Genomic DNA, 23,149 nt, shown 5'->3' on the forward strand with positions numbered 1-23,149 from the left:
AAAAAAGAAAAAATAAAAATCAACAGCACACATACCAACGAGTTCAGACTTAGAATCTCCTTATTGTCCTTCACAAATGAGATCAAGTAATACCTATTTTCTTTTAAAAATAACACGAGTAAAATTCAAATATAATGAAAGCACATCAAGAAACAAACTGTACAATTTCTGAACTGCACTGTTTATTTTGCTGCTTGAAACCTAAGTGACAGTATGCCACTATAATTATGGGGTTTCTTCTAAACCTTTACTACACTGCAGGTACAGAAATATATGGACACATTTTTGGAGAATTGACATTTTGCAAAATGCAGCAAACATTTCAATTTATACATGAGAAAAGGAAGTGTTCAAAAGGGTAGCATTTCAAGTTATTGCAGGTTATTTCTGTGAGAGAATTTCTGCAGGTAAAACATGTTTAAATTTAACCAACAGTAACGTGTCAGTGTATTTAAAATCATGACAAAAATCTTCTCTCTGGTCATTAATTGCCCCTTGACAAATTACTAGGATGTTGTATGTTTAGGGCAAGATGTCAATACAGCATAAATCCCGTGGCATTTTGGTTTTCTTCTGGAGATTAAAGCTGTTTTTTTCTTGGGATAAATGCAGCAGCAAAACACAAACCAGCTGATCAAAAAAGCACTTCTGCCATAACTCCAATAATTTCAGGGCACACCAACCGACAGTAGTTTTGCCATTCCCAGTTCTTTTTAGGTTTACATCACTGTACTGTTGCCTTAAGGACGTTTGTAGAAGCTTGTTTTCTGTTAGGCCAGCTTGCTGACTACAGCCTGGTTGAGCGAATTTAGTTGGTTGGTCCATTTATCTAACGCAGTATAACGTGCACCACCTCTCTTCTGATGATCCAGTTCTAGGAGCTGGTTGACTTGATCAATTCGGCCATGTATAGTGCTAGAAGTAAATAAACAAAAACAATAAACTGCCTATGGACATGGAAATAGGAGCTAACAAGAAATCAGAGGTAAAACAAGAGGTCTTGTACACGAGAGGCACAAAGTCCATCTCGAAATTCAGCACTTTTATAATTACTGCCCTGGGCAGTACTGCCTATTAAGCTGTCATCATGACTGGAAATCAAATGAACTAATTCATTGGGCAATGCATATTTTATCTGCTTAGCTATGATCCACACAAAGTCTGAAGCAATATGATATAAACAGTTCTTGAAAGTCAAAGAATAGTTAAAAATGGAGATGATGTGAAGAGAAATCAAACAACACAAGCCCATGTATGGATTATATTTTTGTAGCTGTTATAACAAGTTACCCTCCAGAAAAATAGGTTTTACAAATTGTGGTTAAATTTTTTTTGTAAAGGAGAACAGACTACCGATCTGTCAACTTGAAAATAATACTCAAAAATATACATGGGTATAAGCAGCAATTACTAAGAATAACAACTTCTATAATTTCATAATAATTCAGGAAAACTATTATGTAATTAAGAATTAAAGTAAAAAGATGCCACTCAATCTCTCTTTAAATTTTTCTTGGCTTCCATCTTTCAAACATTTTACTGCTCAGAAATCAAGCAAATCCAAAGTCAGCACCATTACCTTTCACTTCTAGAATCAACCAGTATTATCACAATGCCCCAAAATATTGTTTTGTTGCTCCTTCTAAAATTTGATTATTTTAAAATAATCAAAGATCAGTAATCAAGAATCAAGTACATACTTATCCAATATGCACTGCACAAGCAAGCTTTCCACATCAGCTACATCTATGTTTAACTCCTGAAACAGAAAGAAAACTCATTATGTTGCTACCATGTTCTGCATCATTAAAAACCTCCAATCTTTATTTTCATATACAGAATTTGGTTTAACCTCTGTTTATTGCTGTTCAGAAGTATCAATTCAATAATGATCTATCAAGCAAAAGACCTCCACCCAAAGGACACATGGCCAAGAATGAAGAGACCAGTGACCTCTCAGAAAAAGCTGAAGAGGCTAAAGCAAAATTTTGGAAGCTCCAAAAGTGACTTCCTTTATTGACTTACTGAAAAAACAAACAGATAAAAAATATCCCAAACCAAACAACAACAAAATAAACCACAACCACAAAAACCCAGGAAATAAAATAAGAAATAATTATCAGAAAAGAATGGATCTGCACTCAAAACCATTTAGAGAGTAATTGCATCTTCTGGCTCAAGCAACTTCTGCAAGTGTTAAGTCTAGCTTAAAAAAAAAGCATACTGAGTTCTACAGAGAATTTAAGGACAAAAAAGAGGCATCTCTAATATTTCATTACGTATTTTGTAATGCTGTGAATTTTTGCAAGCAAAAACACAGATCCACCGGAGATGGAAATACTCATAGATTATCACTGGGTTTTTATTTTGTTCTTTCCAGATTAGGCAGTGAAATCAGAGATTCTATGGTAATAGTTGGTTTGTTCTACTACCACAGTTCTGTAACTCATACAACACAAACATTAAAATAGCTTATGAACCAAAGGAATTAAAATTTTCATTTTTACCTTCATAAAATTTAGGTTTATAATTACATTTTCAATTATACAAATCTCACTTTTCTTCAGAAATGTGATTTTCTACACCGAGTAGAATATGGTAGCTGAGTATTTTAGAAGTATATCATAGTACATATTATAAAAAGCATTTGGATGACACTTGAAATTTACATTTTTGCACTGCAAAGCAGCCAGCAGTGCATCACTAGTACTTTATGGTTTAGAGTATATTTTAGATGTTCTATTTCTGGAAGCACTGTATTTATTTAAAAGCTTTTATTCACAGTTAATCATTTACTTAAACAAATGCAAGGCTCCACTGACACATACCTTAGAAATAAAAGGAATATGTATTCTTGTGTAAGGCTTAATTAATTTTATAAGCACTTGTGTTCTGATGTTTCGCAAAAGCTCTGTAAGAGAAGAAAAAATAAACACTCTAAAAACAACAGTATTGAAATAAAGATGCAACACCACTCCATATAGAAAGATACACTAAGCACCATGACCTTTTAAGGTAGTAATTCAGTGGGTGGGGAAGCACAGCAAAATAACAAGGGCCCTCCTTTTCCAGGGATCCAAGCAATAGGTAATTCTGAAGATGGACAGACAGAGTGGAAAACTGTTCAAACATGGAGCAACATGTTCTCTGGTAAAAATTTAATTTATCCAAGCTAACTGGATAAATCATAGAGATCACTGCCTGGTATATCTGCCCCCCTGATTTATGGCTAGAATGCCTTGTACAAAAGTGAAAAGGGGTGTTCTTAAGGCTGTGCAACTTAAAATGTCTGTGCATTTAACTTCATGGGGAATAGTCCCATTTGAAGTTAAAAGAGCAGGGCCTAATGGTGTAATTATGATGAGGAACTGAAGTTGTAGAAAACAGTCTGCATGGACAGGCTGATTTTGGTTAGATAACGTAGTGCAGTCATTGGTTTATAAATTCTTACATTGGTAAAGACGGGATAAAATGAAAGCATAAATTACAATAATAAATTAACAGAAAAGCTAGATCCATTTTTACATGTTTAAACAATGACTGTTTATATAATAAAATACCACTGAACACCAAATTATGTGTCTCAATAAAACTGTGGAGATTAAAACAACGAGGTAAGGTATGTAAACATTAACCATGAACATGTGTATCACTACAGAGTGAAAACAATGAGACATCAGTAGCATATAAAGAGTGACACAAATTCTCTTCAATGCCTTGGTTCCACTGTCTTTCTCTTGCTCTCCAGTCCTCTCACACCTTCCTCCATAAGCATCCAGCTCTAATCTTACAGGGCCTTCCTATAAGACTTTGCAGCTCACCAGCAGTCGGCATGGAACAGCAGTAGTGGGTTATATTTAGTTTCCCCTGCTGTTTGCCCTGTTCTCTTTTACAAACAACAAGTACAAGAAAACCAGGTCTCTGGATTTAACTCTTTTCTTTCCTGTAACTATCCAGCTAAATGATCTTGCAATGCAACAGTAAGACCTACTCTTGAAAACAATAGTAAACTGAGGAACTGAGAACTATATCAAAGTGAAGAGACTCTTCATTTCTCAGATACATGAAAAATGGATGAGGTAATTATTTTGTCATGCTAATGGAACAGAAAGGCATGTATTCATGTGTTCCCATCTTATTAAGCACAGGTACTATAACTCCAATCATTGTTTACAAGATATAAATAAAAAGTATGTTTCTTTTTACATATTCTATTACTGCATATTTATTAGTGCAACTTTTATTACACTGTTTATGTATGTTGTCTTTAATCTGAAGCAGAAAATTAACTTTATAAGCTAGCAAACATCAAACTGGATGAGACTGCTACAACCCACCTTTACAGGTGAGGGTTGCTCTCATTCCACTGTTCCAATGGGAAAAAAAGAAATAACAAAAACAACACTCAAAATACTCAAGTGCCTTAACACCACCATAGATATTATCTTACAATATCCACTCTTGCTCAAACTTTCTCCATAATATCTGCAATTCTTTGCCGTCGTGCCACATGCCTGGATGCAAGTTAGCCCTGACCAGCTCCTAAATAACTTGTAAAAGAATCACCCACAAGTAATTACAAAGAACTCTTAGTGCCAGAAAGAAAAATAAGCCAGGGTGAGGGGAAGAAAAAAAAAAAGGAGCTTACTAAGTAGTGAAAACAAAAATGATTAAAACAGCCTTCAAGAATACCTTCAATGTGCTCCCTTATGAAGGGATCGTCCATGATGTTGCTGTGATTTGTTTTCAGAATCTTCTCAAATTCAGTGATGTCATTATTCTGATAGGCACTTCAGGAAAAAACGAGAGACTGCATTATTAATTTTAAAAGTTAAACAGACTCTAAGATTATGTTCCACAACGTCTAAAAAAACATGTATTAAGCACAGGTGGAAATTACTTATATTCAGAACCTTTATAAGCAAAAACTCTTTCAAGATGAAATGCAACAGAAATGACCTTTCTCCTGTTTCAATTGTAGTAGCATTTACTGAAGTTTAGTATGAACATTTAGTTGTTCCACAAGTGCACTCTAGTTTCAAAACTTTTGTACTTTAAGAAGCTATTCTTAAATACCCTGTTTTGAAAAGTATCATTACATGAATTTTGGCTTCATGAAGTCATACTTTATGGAACAAAGAGCTAAAAAGAGTCTAGAAGGCTCTGGCTGTCTCTACGATGTCCATCTTAAGCTGAATGCTAAAAATACTGGAAGATGAAAGAAATCCGGACTTCCAGGATTATCCATCAGTAATTCTGGCATAATATTACTTTTTAGATTTTTATTTATAGCTTATTTGTATATATATCCTTTCATGAGTCAGTTTTGTCATGTGAGAAAGCATTGCAAAAAGGAGGTGGCACCACAGCATCATTTAAATGTCAAGAGCTGCAACCTCTGAAGAAAGACCTTTTCCTTGAAAAACAGTCTCAAAACAAAATTTTCAACTTCTGTTTAATGCTAACATCAAGCATTTTAACAGCAACATCTATTTGTCCTTCATATACTGTACATTTTAAAATTGTTTTGAAACTGGATGAAAAAGATTCATCCTTTATTAAAATGGCCAAGAAAAAGACTTGTTAAGTTTATGGTAGAACTTGAGCAGTTTGTAAGTACTTAGTGAGTGGCATGGACTGTACCACATGAAACCAGGAAATTCTACTTCATAAAGAAAAGGAATTTCAGTTCAGTATATTTTATTTTTATTTCAGAAGTCACTGTTTATCATCTGGTAAAGCATTCAAGTTCCCACTGTAGAGTACAGGAAGGATTAAAAATATAACTGTTTGAAATTAATTTTATCTTCTGCATATTTCTTATCTACCCTGCTTTAATTGCATTATTAATTTTAAAGAAGTAGTTATACTCAAATGTCAAGATAAAAGACATAAATTAGAAATATGAACAAAATCAGATTGGGTAAGGCCATCTGGAATTCTTTCTACCTCGAATTCACATGAAACTATGACAGCGAATTAGCAAAAAACACATCTAAAGTGGAATGAATCACTGGAAATATTCCCTTAATAAACTGCCAACTTATTTATTCAATACCATGTCAATAATGGATGAATATCCTCACTTTCAGAAATCATTTGTTTGTATACCATGCTACAGTACAACAGCAGTATCAGAGCAAGAGTTGTTCCAAGGCAGGATCAATTGTTTCAACATGTGAGCAGAGATTACTTCTTATGTAATGAAAAGATGGGAAAAGGAGCAAAGGCAGGACAGAGTGGATGCAAGAGGTGAGCTTCAAAGCACAGGGTACAAAACCTGCCTCAGTTCACTGACCTAATGACCATAATACACTAAAAGTTCTCACAGTCGCCTGTAAGAGGTAATGAGGCTTTCTTTTGATTTTCACATGTTTGAAGGATAGGGGAGATCATCAAGAGTTTTGTATTCCTAAATTAGGAAATCATGACATATCCATGCATCAAAATTGTTCTATTGGCTTTGGTATGAGATGTCATTAAACGCAGTTTCTCTTATGTAATCAGCCAAAGCCTAAAAACACCAGTTGCAGTACAATATGGGACAACTTTATTTGAGAAATGAGGTTTTTGTCACAGCATAAAGTGACAGAAGTACACAGTTTTTGTACTCCTACATAGTATGATATCTATCCTATGGGGTCTCATAGTAAGTTTCTCAAGAAAAACAGTCTGCAAATATTTGCCCAATATTTATGAATAGCTGTTAACTGTGCAGAGAAAAGCCATTTCTAAAAATATTCCCTTTCTGGTTTGAACACTGAATCTTTTTTCTTTTTATCTTTTTGTTCTCTTCTCCAGAAAAATTAAAATCTTACCTTACTAAATTCGTCATTGCTAGAATCTCTGGATCATTTTTGTATGGTTTAGCCTACACAGAACAGAAAGCATAATATGCAAGTTTAGATTTTTTTTTTTTCCCATTTCCATCCTTTGGGTAATTTCTCTATATATTTAGAAAAGGGTGAGGGGATGTGGGGGGGTGTGAAGGAAAGAGAAAAAAAAATACCTCCTGAGAATCAAATGGATTTATTCCAGACTTCATGAGCATGTTTGCTAAGACCAAATATTTTAAGCAAGTGGTTCTTCTGGGGCTCCCTGATTCATCATAATTCTTGAATGCTTCAAAAAAATCAGTATGTGCCTTTTCAAATTCTCCTTCTCTTAAGTGCATTTTGCCTCCACATTCTGAAAAGAAAACACAGATGAAAAGGAACACTGTGTGCTTGTTGCTGACTACAATAATTGTACTCAAGTTCCATGCTATTTCTAAATAGATTACTGAAACATTTTCAGAAGTCATTTCGTTCTCTGAAATCACTACGAAAAGAAAGCATTAGGGCCTTTACATACAGCACTGCCATCTGAATAAACCCATTCCAAAGAAGAAAAAACAAAACCCAACCCACACCATAAAACGTAAAGAACACTAATCCTCATAGCCAATAATTACTTCACCCTTATGTAAAAATACTGCAAAAACAGAGATAAATTCTATCTCCATTTCAAGGGCAATACTTTGTATATTTATGACATTTTCCCTGTTGAGCAAAACTACACAGGAAAAAATGAGAAATACTTTCTGTATCCTTATATTTCTTAAGTATCCACTACTGCCTGATTTTCTGTTCAGTGCCTACACCAGGGGAAGGAGGAAGGCATAGCAGTATTCTGAAGAAAGGGTTTTTTACAAGACACACGGCGTGTTTCCACTACAATTCATTACTGCAGATAATAAATAATATTTTCAAGCACATCTTAAAGCTCTTTGGTTCCTGCTGAGTTTTAGCGAGGTGAGACACAAATTTATAAAAGGGGATTGCACAAACAGCAGTCCCTTCTGCAGTCCCTTCTAGCAGTCCTGTCAAGCCTTTGTTTTTATCCCCTGCAGATGCCTTTGCATTTATCTTTTGCTGCCTGCCATGGTGTCAAACATCAAGTCTTCCTCTTCTTTTCTACTGTTTCTCTCCTAACAGTTATGAAGCCAGCTGCCCTTCTGACCAGTGCCTCTGGTACTTGGGCACCAGAACTGCAGAGCTGAAGTCCTGCAAGAAGCAGATGATGAGACTGTGAATCTACAGAAGCCTCTGTCTTTATAGTTGGAACTGGAAAAATCCACTGGTTATCAGATTTTCATGGAACAAAATCTCTGCAACAGAAGACAAATGAAAAATTCGAGATGAACTTGCCTCTGATAACTCCCATGATCAGCGGATGAGGAATGGCTGACTTGATGTGCAATGACTGTTCATATAGTGCTTTAAGTTTTTTGTTATTTTTCTGTGCTGTATACATTTGAATTTCCAAAGCATAGATTTCCAATAGTTGAGTACCTTTTTTTAGATCATCTTCCCCATCATCAGTCTAGGACAGATTAAGTAATAAATACTGTGAAATTTCAAGAGAACAGCAATTTCAGTTTTCTACTAGTAAAACACTGATAACCAAATACTCTCAGTAATTTCCTGTCAAAAACAGGAATATTCCTTAAACTCTGAAATTTTGATACAAGTAACAGAAAACAGAGTGCCCAAAGAAATTACCATAGGCTACGTTTTGAAGCCCTGTATTTAAAATGTCCGTATTTTTGTTTAATAATTAAATGTTTTCCTCAAGACTTTAACCTTAATTCTTTTCCACTTTCCTTAAGCCACACTCTAAGTATATAAATACAACGACTGACACAAAAGCATGCATATATATAGGTAACACACATGACTCTTCTGCTGCCTCTAACAGAACCATTTCCCAGATATTTGTAACCTATTTCCCATACTGAAGGAGGAAAACTGTCACAAACAAGCACAGCAGGCTGCATGGCTAATTTATTTTTTCCTCTTCCGGATGGGAAAGTAACAACTCTACTTTTTGTTTTGAATAAAGCTCACTTGGAATCTTTGGTATATTTCAAAATAAATGTCTGTGCATTATAGATTACTGATACGTGCTTCTCACCCTTGCACCTGAAGAGAAACCTAATCAGCAGTCGTGAATATTTTTTTTTAAATCGTCTCTAAGGAAGGAATAAAACACCTAGGGTTTTTTGTTCATGTTATCAAGCAGATAACAAATTAAAGCAGGCACAGTATTTCTTCCCTCTGTACTAAAGCTCAGCAAAATGCCTCAAAGGCCAACAACAGATGTATTAAAAAAGAAATCAATGCATCAATGTTGTTTACTAAGCCACAGTGATTTAGAATATAAAGGTACCTGGCATGACTGATGCAGCTGACGCAGAATCTTTTGTAACTTTCCATATTCTTCTCGTTCTAAATATAATTTGCCAAGCTGCAATGAAAAGAAAGTTAAAGTACTGAGGTCTATTAAAATTTCACAATTCTAATTTATAAGAATTAGCTGAAGGTGTCAAACAAAAGCAAAAAATAGGAAGTTACATATTTTTACCTTTGTGTTTGTCTTAAACCACAATCTATCATTCTTAGCATCTTTCAGAGCTTCAAGTGTTGTTTCATAGAATTCCTGAAGCAAATCCATCTGACATAAAAAATCAGAATTCTATAATTGTAAACAGCAAATTTGTACCTGTTAATAAAGTCAATCTGAACAAACTAAAAGTGCATGCTTGAACTTCAAAATAAGAAAGGTATCTGCATCTTACTGAATGTCTGCATTTAAATTGCAAAGAGCTTCTAAAGTAATCAAACTAACTACACTTCTTTTCTTACATGAAACAGATATAATTAAAAAGTATTCACGTTTTAAGATTTGTACCCATCTGTGAAAAATGAAAGCCACCTTATAAAACCCATCTGATATAACCAAGGAACAGAATCCTGATGTTGTATAACGAACACAGGCAATATCGTTGCCACTTAAAAGAATAAAAATAATTTACATATCAAAAAGAAAATATGCTTTACAAAGTGAGGAAAATGGTCAAAGGAAAAGATGCCTTCTTCTTTCTGGACTAGCAATGTTGAGTGAAAGAAAGCTTTTGAGAGCATCAAACTGTTTCTTTGCATAAAACCCAAAAATACAACACCTGAAATGGAAATCAAAGTGCTGAGTGTTACCTTTTACAAGGGTTCTACAAAGAATGCATTAGTATTGTTCATGGCCACTGTTCCTTTGGGAGTAACAATCTGTGACTATACAACAAGTTAAGATTTCCAGATTGTCCCTCCAGGTCTGGCTCAACTGCATTTAGAGACCCCAACCTCTGCCAAGAAGGGACAGTCTAAGACAATCTTTAGACCTGAAGAGTAATGCATCATTCAGCTTTCACTTCTGAGGGTAGCAGGACAGGAAGGATTGTGATAATGACCAAGGACTCAGCACTAAAGACCAATGATCCTCCATATGAAGGTGCTCCTTCCAGGAAGTCAGTGAGGGGAGCCTCCTACCCTCTGTAAGCTTCTACACCAACACAAAAGAAAAGGAGCTGGGCTGTGTATCTGTGGACATGTACCTCACTTGCACAGTGCACAGGACAGGCAGTATTTCACACCAACACTTCACTGCAAAGATTCCCCTCTCCCCCCCCCAAAAATAAAAGCATTGTTTAAGTAGAAATTGTATCTGAGAGGGCACTTAATACTGTGCAGCTATGCTAAAAAAAAGTTCTTATTTCTTAGCGCAGAAATTCCAGGTAAATATTGCCAAAAAAAGAACAAGTTTATGAGGATTTATCTGTGTTAACAGAATCCACTACATGTAGGAAATATATTTTTACATATGACAGCAAATGAATACTCAAAATTCTTCTGTTAAGATCAAAAAAGCCCAAACCAAACACAAAAGATGTCCATAGTTAAAAATGCAAGACTGTAAAGTATGAAGATGAAAGAACTGATGATCCAACCTGCTTGGAAGTAGAGATATAATCAAGAATAGAATTGATGGATTTTTCGGAGTAATTCCTTGTAACTGCACTCCGTATGTAGGTCAATAGCTGTTTATACCTATTCATCATTTCAGGAAAGTTAGTCTAAAAGAAAAACAAAATCACATTATAATTTTTGTTTTAATTATTAAAAACTGAGATATCTTGCAAGTGTACATATGGGGAAAAAAAGCAGAAAAGAAAGACAATGCAGTAGTGGTTGCTATTAAAACTTCCATATCACCGCTTTATTCATAACCTGCAGAATCAGAAATAATTTCAGGACTGCATGGAACACACATTTAAACTACTCATCTCGATGAAGAAAACAGAACTGGCCATACAACTCTTTGGAATGGTTGCATACATAGCATATAAATTTTTCACTGTTTTGTCCTGGTGTAGTACACACAGAAACATGACCACTTCCAGTGGTGTGATACCTCAGCACAGCAAGGACTGAGCCTCACACTTGCATGAAGTGCCAGCTGACTACAGCAGTTATTTTGCATCCGTTTTGCCTTTGACTTGCAAACACCACATCATTTCCCTGCCATATCTGTACTAGCCATTAAAGGCTGCAAAAGACAAGTTCTGGTAGATTTAGTTGTCATAGCCACTGGATCAAAATTATTTATGCCATTTACTCCCAAGTGATAGCTGTAATTCCTACCAGTTTAAAGTTTATTTTAATCATCTGTTTCAGAGCTTTGAATCCCCATTCTCCCTTTTCGCCTTCGAGCTCCAAAACCTGAAATAAAAGAATTTTTAAAACAATATTTATAAAAGCTTTATTCAAACTTCAATTGTTTAAAATACAGACATCCCATACATGCCTTTACCCCCCCACTTCGTTCCTTACAAAGCAATGTTTAACTCTGCCTTGTTCTTCAATTTTACTCTTTCCTGGTATTATTGAAAAAGTTAGTGAGAGACGTGTATCTTACCAGTTTTCCCAACTTAGCTGATGTAGGGAGGGTGAATATAGTTTTTGCTGTTGTTGTCTAACAGCAAACACTTTCATATCAAACACTAAATTTAAATGCCATTCCATAAATACATATGCAAAAATAGTTGTAACACCTCCTGCAAAACTGAGTCAACTAAATTTTGACTAAATGAAGTTAAAAAGCTCTTCTGAATTTCTACAGTTCCTTCACAAAGGAGAAATGTTTCTAGGTTTTAATGTAATATAGGAATTAAGGAAATGTTTTGTAAGTAAAAACTTCAGAAAGTTTTTTAAAGTCATGTATATAATTTTACTATACACAATAAATAAGCTAAAAGATGCAAAAATCTTATTTTTTCTTTAAAAACTTATATCTAACATACTGCTTTCTCATAGCAGCGTGCAAACATTAAAAAGTTAAAACTGAGAGGAAGAAACTCTGTGTCACTTAGTATTTACACATTTAAAGCTTTGGAAACAGATATCAAACAATGTTACATAAGACACTGGGGAAAACACCATTTCATTTAAAAAACCCAAATGGATCTGGTTTCTATTGGTGACACATGAAAACACATTTAGAACTATTTAATGAACTTAGTAAAACCTGAAGATTAAAAAGTCAGATCTGTGATAAGACTATACTGTGTCCTATTTATTATCCCTAAGAATGATCCTGAAAGGCAGTCAGCCAGGAATCTAAGATGCTCAATAATGAACTTAGCACATTAGTAATTTAAAAGATAAATGTTACTCTTAAAATTTCAGAAAATAACTCAAATGGTGTAAAATATTTTAAAATGTGAATTAATATAAAAAGAAGAAATAGAATATAAAGACAGAACACCTTCTGAAAACTGCTTAATGCTGCTTTGGGGTCATCTTCCTTCAAAGCTTTGGAATTGTAGTATTGATTTTCCAGATCCACATTTGGTTCAGAATTGCTGTCCTCAGAATATTCCTACATTTTAAGGAAAAAAAAAAAATCAGAGGAAAAAAAAAGGTTCAGATCTGCTGAAAATGGATAAGAGATAGCAAGACTTACTACTCAAACTGACAGAGAATGCTTGTATATTTAACAGGCAGTGTTTGGTTTTAGAGCATGTAACAGGTATGGACCCGTATGATGATTTTGTCTCTGGCCTGTTACTAGGCCAGACTCACCATCCACCAACACTTGCCTGTCAGCAGATTTCTTTCTGGATTAATGAACACATAACTCTTACCAGCTGCACCTTTACGACAAGTACAGATTGTATTATTGAAATTCTGCCAGTGCTGGAGTTTAAGGACAGAGGCCCAACAGCACAGGTCATTTCTGGGAGGGGAGAGAACATGCTGCCCACTGGTCTTCCTAAAGGCACTCCATTATCCAGCCTTTGCTAGCCACAGAAAAGGCTCTGGCTGAGCTGCCACACAAGTAATGATTCAGCTCTGGAGGGTATCAAACGCTTCCATGAATCTCTCCATAATCTGCCTTTTTATGCCATAACGATTCATCCTTGTCTAAGGAAATTAAAAAAAAGAATAATGACGATAACACCAGCTGCTTCTGCACTGAGAAGCAGGAGATGATTGAGAAAATGCTAAAAGTGCTGCCAAAGATGGTGGAGTGAGGCCCAGGCACAATAATTTAATCAAATAATTATCCATCATGTACACTAGTGCCACACAAACTGAAGTATTTACTTCTAACAATTACTACTTAATTTCTTTTAAAAAGTATTCTGAGACTTCTTCTGATGAAAAACCCCTGCATATTTTATCTTCTTTTGCTAAAGGGCAATGCTGCACGTCCAAATTACAAAACACTAATAATTTCATTTGATATTTACACGATTCAAAACCACTTCACACCTCTGCATTTTCAAACTAACATCTCTGAACAGGATTTTGGCTATTAGGAGATGAACTGTTTTAACAGAAACTGTTTAAATCTCAAAGTTACTGTTGTCAGAGTAACTTTCCCTTGTTACAACATAAGCAATGCACATTCAGGTCCCCTCCTTTAAGGTGGATTTTACTCTTGCTGTACTTTGTCAGGCACATTTATTCTTTTGTTCATTTGTATATTCCTCCTATTAATGGACTCCTCCAAAAGCATGGGAAGGAATGAAAAAAAGATGAGGCAAAAGAGAAGTTTCAAATCAGCTCTCTCCTCTCTGCACTGCAAGCAGATCTCTCAAAGTTTAAGTTTTCTGACGTTCTAAAGCAAAAATTAATTACGGGAGTCCACAGTCGAACCAAATTTTATTAAACATGGTACTTAAGACATTTGTCCTTCTACTTTTTAATGCTTCTATTTGTAAAATGTAGGCAAGTTGCCCAAGTATGTGTTTATTTTCACCCAACAAAGTACTACATTAGTGAGAATGAATGGACTGAAAAGTCTTGTGAATTCCACAAACCTGTTTTCTGAATTGCCACAGAACTATAAAAATGTGATACTGAAAACAGCAAAGCAAACAGGAAGCAAGTGTCTTATTTCATTGGGCAGGCTTTCATTTTGGTTAGCCTGTTTTTGTAAACTCCTGCTCCTATTGACTCAAGTCCAATGGAGCAGCTATGAGCACATATGATGTCAACAGCTGTATCAAGCACCTTGTGAATATACAGGCTGCCACAAAATAAACAACATAGCACTTAAGAGATGTGTAATCAGTTGATGTCTTGTTTATGCTTAACTTGAACAATGGGGAATATTTTTGGCAAAAGTGTCTATTTGCAAAGATAAAAGGAAAGCAAACTAAATTAATTCCTTTTAGGAGACTATGTGCTCCATTAGCCCCAAGCCAGAAACATCTGAACTTTCATCTTAGCTCTGGCAATGATTCTGGATGTGGATTCATGCAGGAAGCCTTTTTTCAGGTAATTTTTCTCAATGCTACTTAAATATCCCATAAAGATCCTTTCATAATATTAACACATAATAAAGAAGTGTTAAGTCTATTGATAACTTTTTCCCCCCAGTGGAAATGCATTGAAATGCATCACAGGTACTGGTCTGTGTTTTCACAGCTGTATTTTTTCTTCAGTTGATGCCTATTTGCCTCACATCACATTTAGGAGGACAATATGGACTCAAAGCTGCAAGGGAGATAAGGCTTTCCTACTTCCAGAAAATATAAGTTGGTTACTTTAAAAGACATATTTAGACTTAATGGCCGTGAAGAAAACTTTAAAACCTCAAACTAAGTATGAGCTGATGCCATTAATCTTTAGACAATATAAAAAAAAAAAAAAAAATCCCTGTAGATACTGCATCTTATTTCAAGCACTGATGCTAATTATGCCAGCGCTGATAAATTCAGAAGGACGAGCACTCTGTCTTCTTTTGATGCAGAGATGGCTTAGTGCAGTAGGATACAAATGTGAGAACATTAAGCTTCTGCCAAAAGCAAAAAAGGAAGAAAGTATAAAGCTGTGTCCTCAAAGTTCCAATTAAGAAAAAGACTAATTTCCTTCTCAGTTCTAAAAACAGAAAAGTTCTTTCAACAATAAATTCAGATAGCAAAAGCCTAGCCTTTTCTCACCATCATTTTTAACATGCCTGGTTCCTGCCTGAACAATTTCCCCAACTCAAACCTTCTAGGTAGGAAGTTTGTTGCAAATTAGGTAGAAATATATGGTTTACAAATAGGATTTCTACATAACTCTAGAAATCTCCACTACAGCATCCAGACCTAACAATTTGCATACTGACTAACAGCCTTAATTAGAACTTGGAGATATAAAAGCAGCTGGATGGTATAATTTATCTCTAGCTGATGTTAAAAAAGTGAAAGGCCTAGGAATTTTTAAAGCTAAGATCCTGGTGATATTTTTCAAATGGACATCAACATTTTAAGTACAAATGAAAAAAAGAGCTGTCTGAGTACGTAGAACTGATCTTTCAAACCCATTGAGTTCCTCCTTCCTCAGAGGATCAAAATAAACAATTTTTTTTATTATTATAACTCAAGAAATTAGAAAGCTCTGATAGAGTTTGAAAAAATGCAGTTAAATAAGGCATTGTTTAAGCATTGCTATGTTGAAAATCTGCATTTTCTAAATGTAGTCAGTTATATTCAGTCCAATCCCATCCCATCACTTTTTGGGGGAATAGAAATTCCACACTAGCTCAATTGTAACAGAGGTAAAACCTCTGATGGAGTTTACTCTGCCTGGAACACCATTCTTTCAAACAGTTTTCATAAAAGTTAAATTAGTATCAAGAAACCAATCTAATGAAGAAGTCTTTATTATGTTACATATTAAGTTTTCATAAAATTTTATCCAGTAAACAAGATAAAGCTTTAAAACATTAAGCCTCAGCTTCTAAAACGAGCAGCTACAGAAGTCAATTCACCCGAGTCAGCTTTAGTCATCCTTTTTAGCGCATGGATCCATCTGCAGCGTCTCCAGCAGCAAAGGCAGGCTGACGGCACCCAGCACTCCCAGGCCCTCCCTGTCCATGCCCTTTCCCACTCCCTGCAGCAGCCCAGTGCTCTGTTTGCTCTGTTTGCTGTTTGCCTCCTTGCTGCTTTCCGAGAACTGTGGCAGGAGCCTCGTCCATGTGGCCTCCAGAGATTAAATGCCTTGAAGCACAGCCCCTGTGCTCACAGCCAGAATAAGGGACAGGGACATGGAGACCGTAACTGTGTATCAGTGACATTTGAAGGTAGATGTGTGGCATTCTATCCGATTAGAGTGGCACACTGACCTGGTAAAGTTCTACATGAACAAAAACAAAGATACGAGTATTTTGTGAAAAAATTATCTTTCAAGGACATTGTTAAAATACTTATTACTGCCAATTGTCAATTGCTGGTAATTTTACCAAATTTCAACCATTTGGCTGACTCGAACAATTTTTTTATGAAGTGCAATTGTTTCTGAGAAGTCTGGTACAAATTTGATTTCACTTCAGCTAACTTTGTTTCATAACCACAGCATTTAGGAGGCCTGCTAAGCACAACTTTCTTTGCATTTGCTCTTCCTGGAGCACAGGCACCAGGACAAATAGCAACTACCAGGTTCTATGTGCATTTGCCAGTTGGTATCCAGGCACATGAATATAAAGAAAGCAATCAGGCTGGAATGCAAAAGAGCAAAGAGGAAAAGAACAGAGGCAAACCCTGAGAGTAAAAACAAGAGAGCAATTTGTGTAAGAAGTCTGCAACAGCTCAGCCGTGCATTGGAGTCCTGGTTTCTTTTCCACGTTCCAGGTCTCTGCTCCTCTGCTGCTACTCGCTAACTCTGCAAGTCATCCAGTGCCTGCTGGCTCACACCAGGGCTGACACCAGGAATAGAAGTCTGTGAAACCAGCAATTTGCAATGGCGTCACAAGAGTTCTATGAAAGACAGTGCTCTGCCTTTGTTTTATTTTTTTTTTTTCAGCTGGAAGATGCACAGAAATGAGACAGGAGACTGCAGAAAGAAAACCCTGGTATTATGACACATAAGGAGTACAGAAAAAAAAAGTGCCTTCTCTTTCTACCTCTGCTGTGCAGCTCTCCTGTAGTTATGTGAATCCTTTTCTGAAAGTCCATTTTTCAGCATAACTTAGGTCTAATTTACTTCTGTTTAACACCCAACTGCATATCAAGTCCTGGAGAGCACCGTTCTGAACACAGCCCTAAATAACTGCCAAAAGAAGCCAACAAAAACCAGAACTTACTGACACTTGTCAATGTTTAGACAGAAAGAATTTACTGAATAATTATTCTCAGGCTTTTTGCCTCAATACCTCCTTCTGAGACATTATGGTAATGAGCAAAATAAGCCTCAAATATATTAATTCTGTGTTTGAAGATGAGTCTTAAGAGAATGCATTAAAAAAAAAAATCATGACACATGCTGAATCCATATAAAATATGAAACAATAATTAATTCAGAGAACACTACATCCTATGTCCTCTGTGAAGCTCACTTTTTAAAAAATCACATACTACTGTAATTAAACATAACAAAGAAACAGAGGAGGGCCAAGTGGATCTGCTTGATTTGCTATTTCCCTAGATCTGGATACCTGTTTTTGCAGCATTACCACTTTCTTGTTTGCAACATATATATGTATTTCATTAAATGATGGTAATAGTGAAATACGAGCAATTGGGAAGAGGAGATAACATCTGCATGAAATTTCACCTCTATCTATTAAAATCCAGCAATAAAAGAATAGTATCTCTGTCTACCAATGAGTTTGCTTATCAAGTTTGGTATCATACAGAAATTCCTTTTGCGATGGACTGTATTTCACTCAGTTGGAAAGAAAGAGCCAATTCAAGTAGCTTGAAATAAGTAGTAAGACTGCCTATTTCCTAATATCATCACACCCTGAAATGGGAAATCCTCATTAATCTGAAGGGATGCTCCCTGTACTTGAGTCCTGCTGATCCTCATGAACCTGCAGCCATCTCACCAGGGTGCCAGCTGATGGCTGATAATTGGCACTGTTTACAGATCTTCTACAAGTCACTAAAATAATACAACTCCATAACGTAAAAAGACCAGTTGCTCAGCAAATGTATTTGTCCAACCTTTCCTCAGATTAATTTTAAAGTTGAATTTCAGAACACAGTAAGATGACTCATTGAGAACAGCACAAATTCCTTATTTAAAACAAAACAAAAAAATCCAGTAGATGTACTACAACAACTGTCAATGTGTTGTCATTGTGCCTGGAAGAATCAATTTCTGGAGGAAGGCTGAGTTTAGCCTCCAAGTCAATTCTAAACATAGTCTTTTGTCCCAGACCGTAAACAAAAATGGAATTTACAATGGCCCTTCCCTCTTTGTCCATCTCCACCCTCAAGCTGGATCTAGTAAAAAGAACTTGTACTGAAATCATGTAAGGCACCTAGCAGCACCAAACTAGAAATTAAAATTGAGTGGCTTTCATAATGACCAGTAAACATTATTCTGTTCACTGAAGCATAAAGTGGAATAATTCATGTTATAATCAAAGCTGTCACAGCACATTACTAGTAAATTGTGAATCTAGGTTCATCCACCCATAAATATAAATGGAATTTCTTCCTGGTACCAAGACTCCAGTGAATAAACGAAACTTCTATAGGAGTGGCTGAGGTCATTTACATGTAAAACTTTGACTTTTACCCACTGAAAAACTAAACAGAAACAATCCAGTACAACCTGGATAGTCTTCAATTGTTTAACAGTGTAGTAATTACTCAAATTATATAAAATTCCATGATGAAGCTGGGAAAGAGCTGGGCCTTTGGAATATCTGTTCACATTTCAGTTCAAGTGTGAAACATTTGCATACTTAAGAAAATTTTAACTGAATGGTGATACATAATCAGCAGGTCAAGTGCACACTGAAGAGGAACAGCCATAATCACTTCTAATAAAAGCTGACAAAATTAATTTTTTGGGGACCCTTCACTGCTGTTGTTACGATGGCAGCTACCCTGGGAGACTTGAACCTAGTTTCACCTTATTTTGACAAAATAGCTACTTCTTTCATTGACTCTTTCTGTAATCACTGCCTCTCCTCCTGTTCCTCAAAAAAGTATTCATAGCACTCTCATGTGCTCTTTTACTTTCAATTCTGCACTGATATGAGTATTATGTCTTGTACTCATTCTTTTGTTGCAAAGCCTCTTGCAGAAGCTGTTAAACTCAACTTGAGAATCGTGCATCCCCTTACAGTCTTCTCTTAATTTAACTAGATATCAACATGAAAGGAAGAAATCAGGCCCTATCTTCAGGGCCCTTAACTTTTTTTCTGAAACAATTCTGTGGAACACTACAATAACAGTCTCAAGCATTTTTGAAAACACCAGTCAATCATGGTTTGTTAGTCCCAGAATGCTGAAACTAGCCTAGCTGGAATATTTTTACTCTTCAATTCTTGGGTTTTTTCTCCCATCAATTATGAACTGAAATTAAATTTTTAAAATTGTAGCTTAAGTATTAGTTTGATGCTCTACATGGGAATTACATACTGAAATGAAAAAAACCTAATGAGGTCCTAGTTATTACAAGCAGTATTCTAAAATTTTTGAAAGTTCTGAGCTAGGAGTAATTAATGACAATGAAAATGTTCCAGTAAAAGTAACTACAGTCAGAAGCTGAAATCTGCCACAAGCAAGGTGTTTCAGGAAGGTTTTTCCAGTGAGAAATAAAGTACTTCAGAAGAAACATAGGAAAAAGCATTAGACCAATTATTCTTGGAGAAAACTGACATAAAGCAGCGTAAGTTTGAGCTGCATTCTTATTCACATCTGTATAGATTCAGAAATACAATTCAAATGGTTTCTCAGTTCTCATGCTATGGTTGGGTATGGAACATGAATTCTGCTGTGTTTAATATTCCTCTGATTGTGTCACATGGAAAAAAAAACACCACAGTATTTCAAATCAGGACAAAAATTTAAAAAGTGTTAATGAAAATGAATGGAAAATAATTTTAGAACAAAATGTTTTTAATAGTGTCTGTGTATTTCCTTCAGTAACTTTGTCCCTAAGGTATGTAAAGTCATTCATGGACTGAAAGGGGAACACGAACAGTTCTTGGCATAGTGACACAAGCAGCTCGTAGGGTTATGATGACAATGCCTGTCAAACAAGCACTCTCACATGAATGAAAAAAACACCTCAAAACCAAAAGTGGATGCTTTTATTCTGTATTTAATGTAATCCTGAGGAGTTCCTAACAAAAACTGCCCAGAAACTATTCCAGATAAAATCAGGCAAATATTTTAAGTGAATTCATAAGTAGCAATGACTACCAAATAACGTGTCAGAAACCAAATCTTCCAAAGCAAGTATCTGGAGTTTTTCAGTGAAACTGCAATACTGTTAACACAGGTTTAGCTGAAATGAATTAAATAGACTCTCAAGCCTCAACTATACATAGGTTTTTTTTTTAAAAATGTCTCTAGTTCCAAAAACCCAATCAGAGTTCAGAAAAACAAAAAAAAAAAACCCGAACAAGCAAACCTCAAGCTCCAATATAATGCAACAGCAATATAATTATAATTAATCAGACAAGCATCATTTTTTTTAACTTCAAGAACTTAAAACCTGATGTCAACATTTAACTAAATGTAACAGGAAAAACCCCAAACCTTACAATTAAAAACAAGAAGGGACTGGCAGAAAGGTCACGAAGACTATAAGGACAAAAAGTTAGAAATTAGTGCACCCTTCGGCGCGTTGCATCAGAAACCGGCCGCAAGGCCATTTCTCCTAACCCCCCCTTTCTCTTCTCCCTACTTTTTCCTCAGTTTGTTGCTCACACAAGCACACGAACAGTATCTACCCCCAGGGGCCTCTCGCAGTCCCGGGTGAGGAGCAGGGCGGGCAACTTTATCACTTCACTCCGTGCCCGACACTCGGGCCGGGGCAGGGGAGAGAGGGAAGGAGGCACCCGCCGGAGCCTCGCCTCAGCGTGAGCCCTGCGGGGGACACAAGGGGCCAGCCCGGGGCCGGGGCACCAGCCCGGGCCTATCCACCTGCCCGGCCCGGAGCTGGCCTGCTCCTCCGCGGAGAGGCGGCCGAGCGGCCGCTCCGACAGCAGCGCCCTCCCCTCGCAGCCCCTGCCCGCATCCTCCTCCCCGGGAGGGAAACTCATCCTGGATGTCCGCGCTCCCTGCCGGGGCAGCACCCGGCGGGGCGGCTGCTGCGGCGGGCGCACCGCGCCAGCAGCGGCCCGAAGCGGCGCCGCGCTGGCGGCACCCCCGGCTGTACCGCTGAGCCCCCGCGCCGCCCCGCGACCTACCAGATCGTAGTCCTCCTCATCATCGCACATGAAATCATCCTCCATGTCAGACATCTTGGCCGGAGGACGGGCGGGGGGCGGCGGCGGGGACGGCCCCTTCTCCCAGAACCCCGCGCGGCGCTGCCCAATGTGGCTCCGCTCCGCCCGGAACCCGCTGCCGCCCGCGCCTCTCCCGCCCCCGGCCCGGGGCGCTCGGAGCCCAATCCGCGCCGCCCCGGCGCCGGCTCCCTCCCCCTGGTAGCGACCGGCCCTTGGCAACGGCGGCCGGGCGGGGCTTGGGCACTGCACGCCGGAGTCTCCCAGGGCCGGCGCTGCCGCTGCCCGGAGTGCGCCGTGCTGGCGCCCGCCGTGTGTCCGGCGTGGGCGCTGCCAGCCCGGATCCCCTACGGGGGCTGCGAGTCTGGTCACTGGCGCATCTCTGGACGGCAGAGTCGGAAAGGTCAAGGGAAGTGATCCTGCCCCTCTACTCAGCCCTGATGAGGCCGCATTTGGAGTACTGTGTGCAGTTATCAGCTCTACAGTACAAAAGAGAGATGGAACTCCTAGGCAGGTCCAGCGGAGGGCTACTAAGTTGCCCAAGAGTCTGGAGATACCTCTCAGGAGGAAGGGCTAAGGGAGCTGGGCCTGTTCAGCCTCAAGAAGAGGCAACTGAGAGGGGACCTGTGTATAAATAACTGCAGTGTGGGTGTCAAGAGGACGGAATCAGGATCTTCTCGGTGGTGCCGTCCAATAGAACAAGGAGCAATGGGCAGAAACTGATGCACAGAAAGGCCAACCTGAACATGAGGAAGAACTTCTTTACTGTGCAAGTGACCATGTACCAGAACAGATTGCCCAGAGAGGTTGTGGAGGCTCCTTCGCTGGAGATATTCCAGAAGCATCTGAACACAATCCTGTGCCTTAGGACAACCCTGCCTGAGCAGGGAAGTTGGACGAGATGACCCATGGTGGTCCCTTCCAACCTGACCTGTGAAAGCTCAGCCCATTGCTGTGACCGGCAGCACTGCTCAGCTCCATTTTGCTTCACTCAATGCTGCTGGACAGTTTACCTGGGCTGTGTTTGCCATAAGCAAAGAATACCAGAGCAGCAGTTTTAAAGGCCTGAACTCTTAAAATCCACAGACCTTGCAAAGCAATGGCTTTATAAAGATTTTTACATGCTAATTTCTGCTGCCATCTTCAACTGAGTGAGGCAACCCCCCCAACACACCAGCTCTGCCTCCCCATCTCCACAAGGCCTGGTGTTCTCACAGACACACAGATGCATCTGCAATATCTACCTTGATTTTCCTGTTGTTGGTCATTTTATATTATGGTTTCTGACAGTGGGTTTGTGGGGTTTTTCTTCTGTACAGCTATTGCCAAGTCTTTTAAAAGCTGTGTTTGCATTCTGCAACTATGCTAATGGGGAGAAAAAAGTTCTACGTCAGAAAACCCACAATGAAGTTTCTTACTGTGCTTCCTTCAGTCTGAGCATTAAAGCTCCCAGAATGGGATATGAGGGGCAGTAAGATAGATACCAAAATGGACAAAGATATACACCAAAACACAGAGCTAGTGAGCCTGCAAACACTTTTGAAATGCTCAGTTCCTTGCCATTATCTGCAGCCATTAATGCGAGGGTAAC

At 37.8% G+C, this 23,149-nt stretch overlaps 1 protein-coding gene across 2 annotated transcripts; it reads right to left on the bottom strand.

Moving 5' to 3' along the window:
- Positions 1–160: 160 nt before the first annotated feature.
- COPS2 (COP9 signalosome subunit 2) lies at positions 161–21,664 on the bottom strand. Of its 2 annotated transcripts, none has more exons than XM_082290889.1 (13): positions 21,523–21,664; positions 12,640–12,753; positions 11,517–11,594; positions 10,823–10,948; positions 9,406–9,495; positions 9,211–9,288; positions 8,190–8,364; positions 7,010–7,188; positions 6,819–6,871; positions 4,693–4,790; positions 2,829–2,911; positions 1,701–1,759; positions 161–915 (listed from the first exon to the last, which is right to left on the bottom strand). In XM_082290889.1, exons 1-13 carry the CDS (start codon positions 21,574–21,576, stop codon positions 771–773), a joined length of 1,332 nt encoding a protein of 443 aa, XP_082147015.1. In that variant the 5' UTR covers positions 21,577–21,664; the 3' UTR covers positions 161–770. The 2 variants fall into 2 exon arrangements, with proteins under 2 accessions (XP_082147015.1, XP_082147014.1); XM_082290888.1 differs by having other exon boundaries at positions 9,406–9,516.
- Between the last annotated feature and the right edge of the window lie 1,485 nt (positions 21,665–23,149).

Source organism: Coloeus monedula (genome assembly GCF_965178545.1).
Source record: "Coloeus monedula genome assembly, chromosome: 14".
In the NCBI taxonomy this organism is placed as follows: Eukaryota; Metazoa; Chordata; class Aves; order Passeriformes; family Corvidae; genus Coloeus; species Coloeus monedula.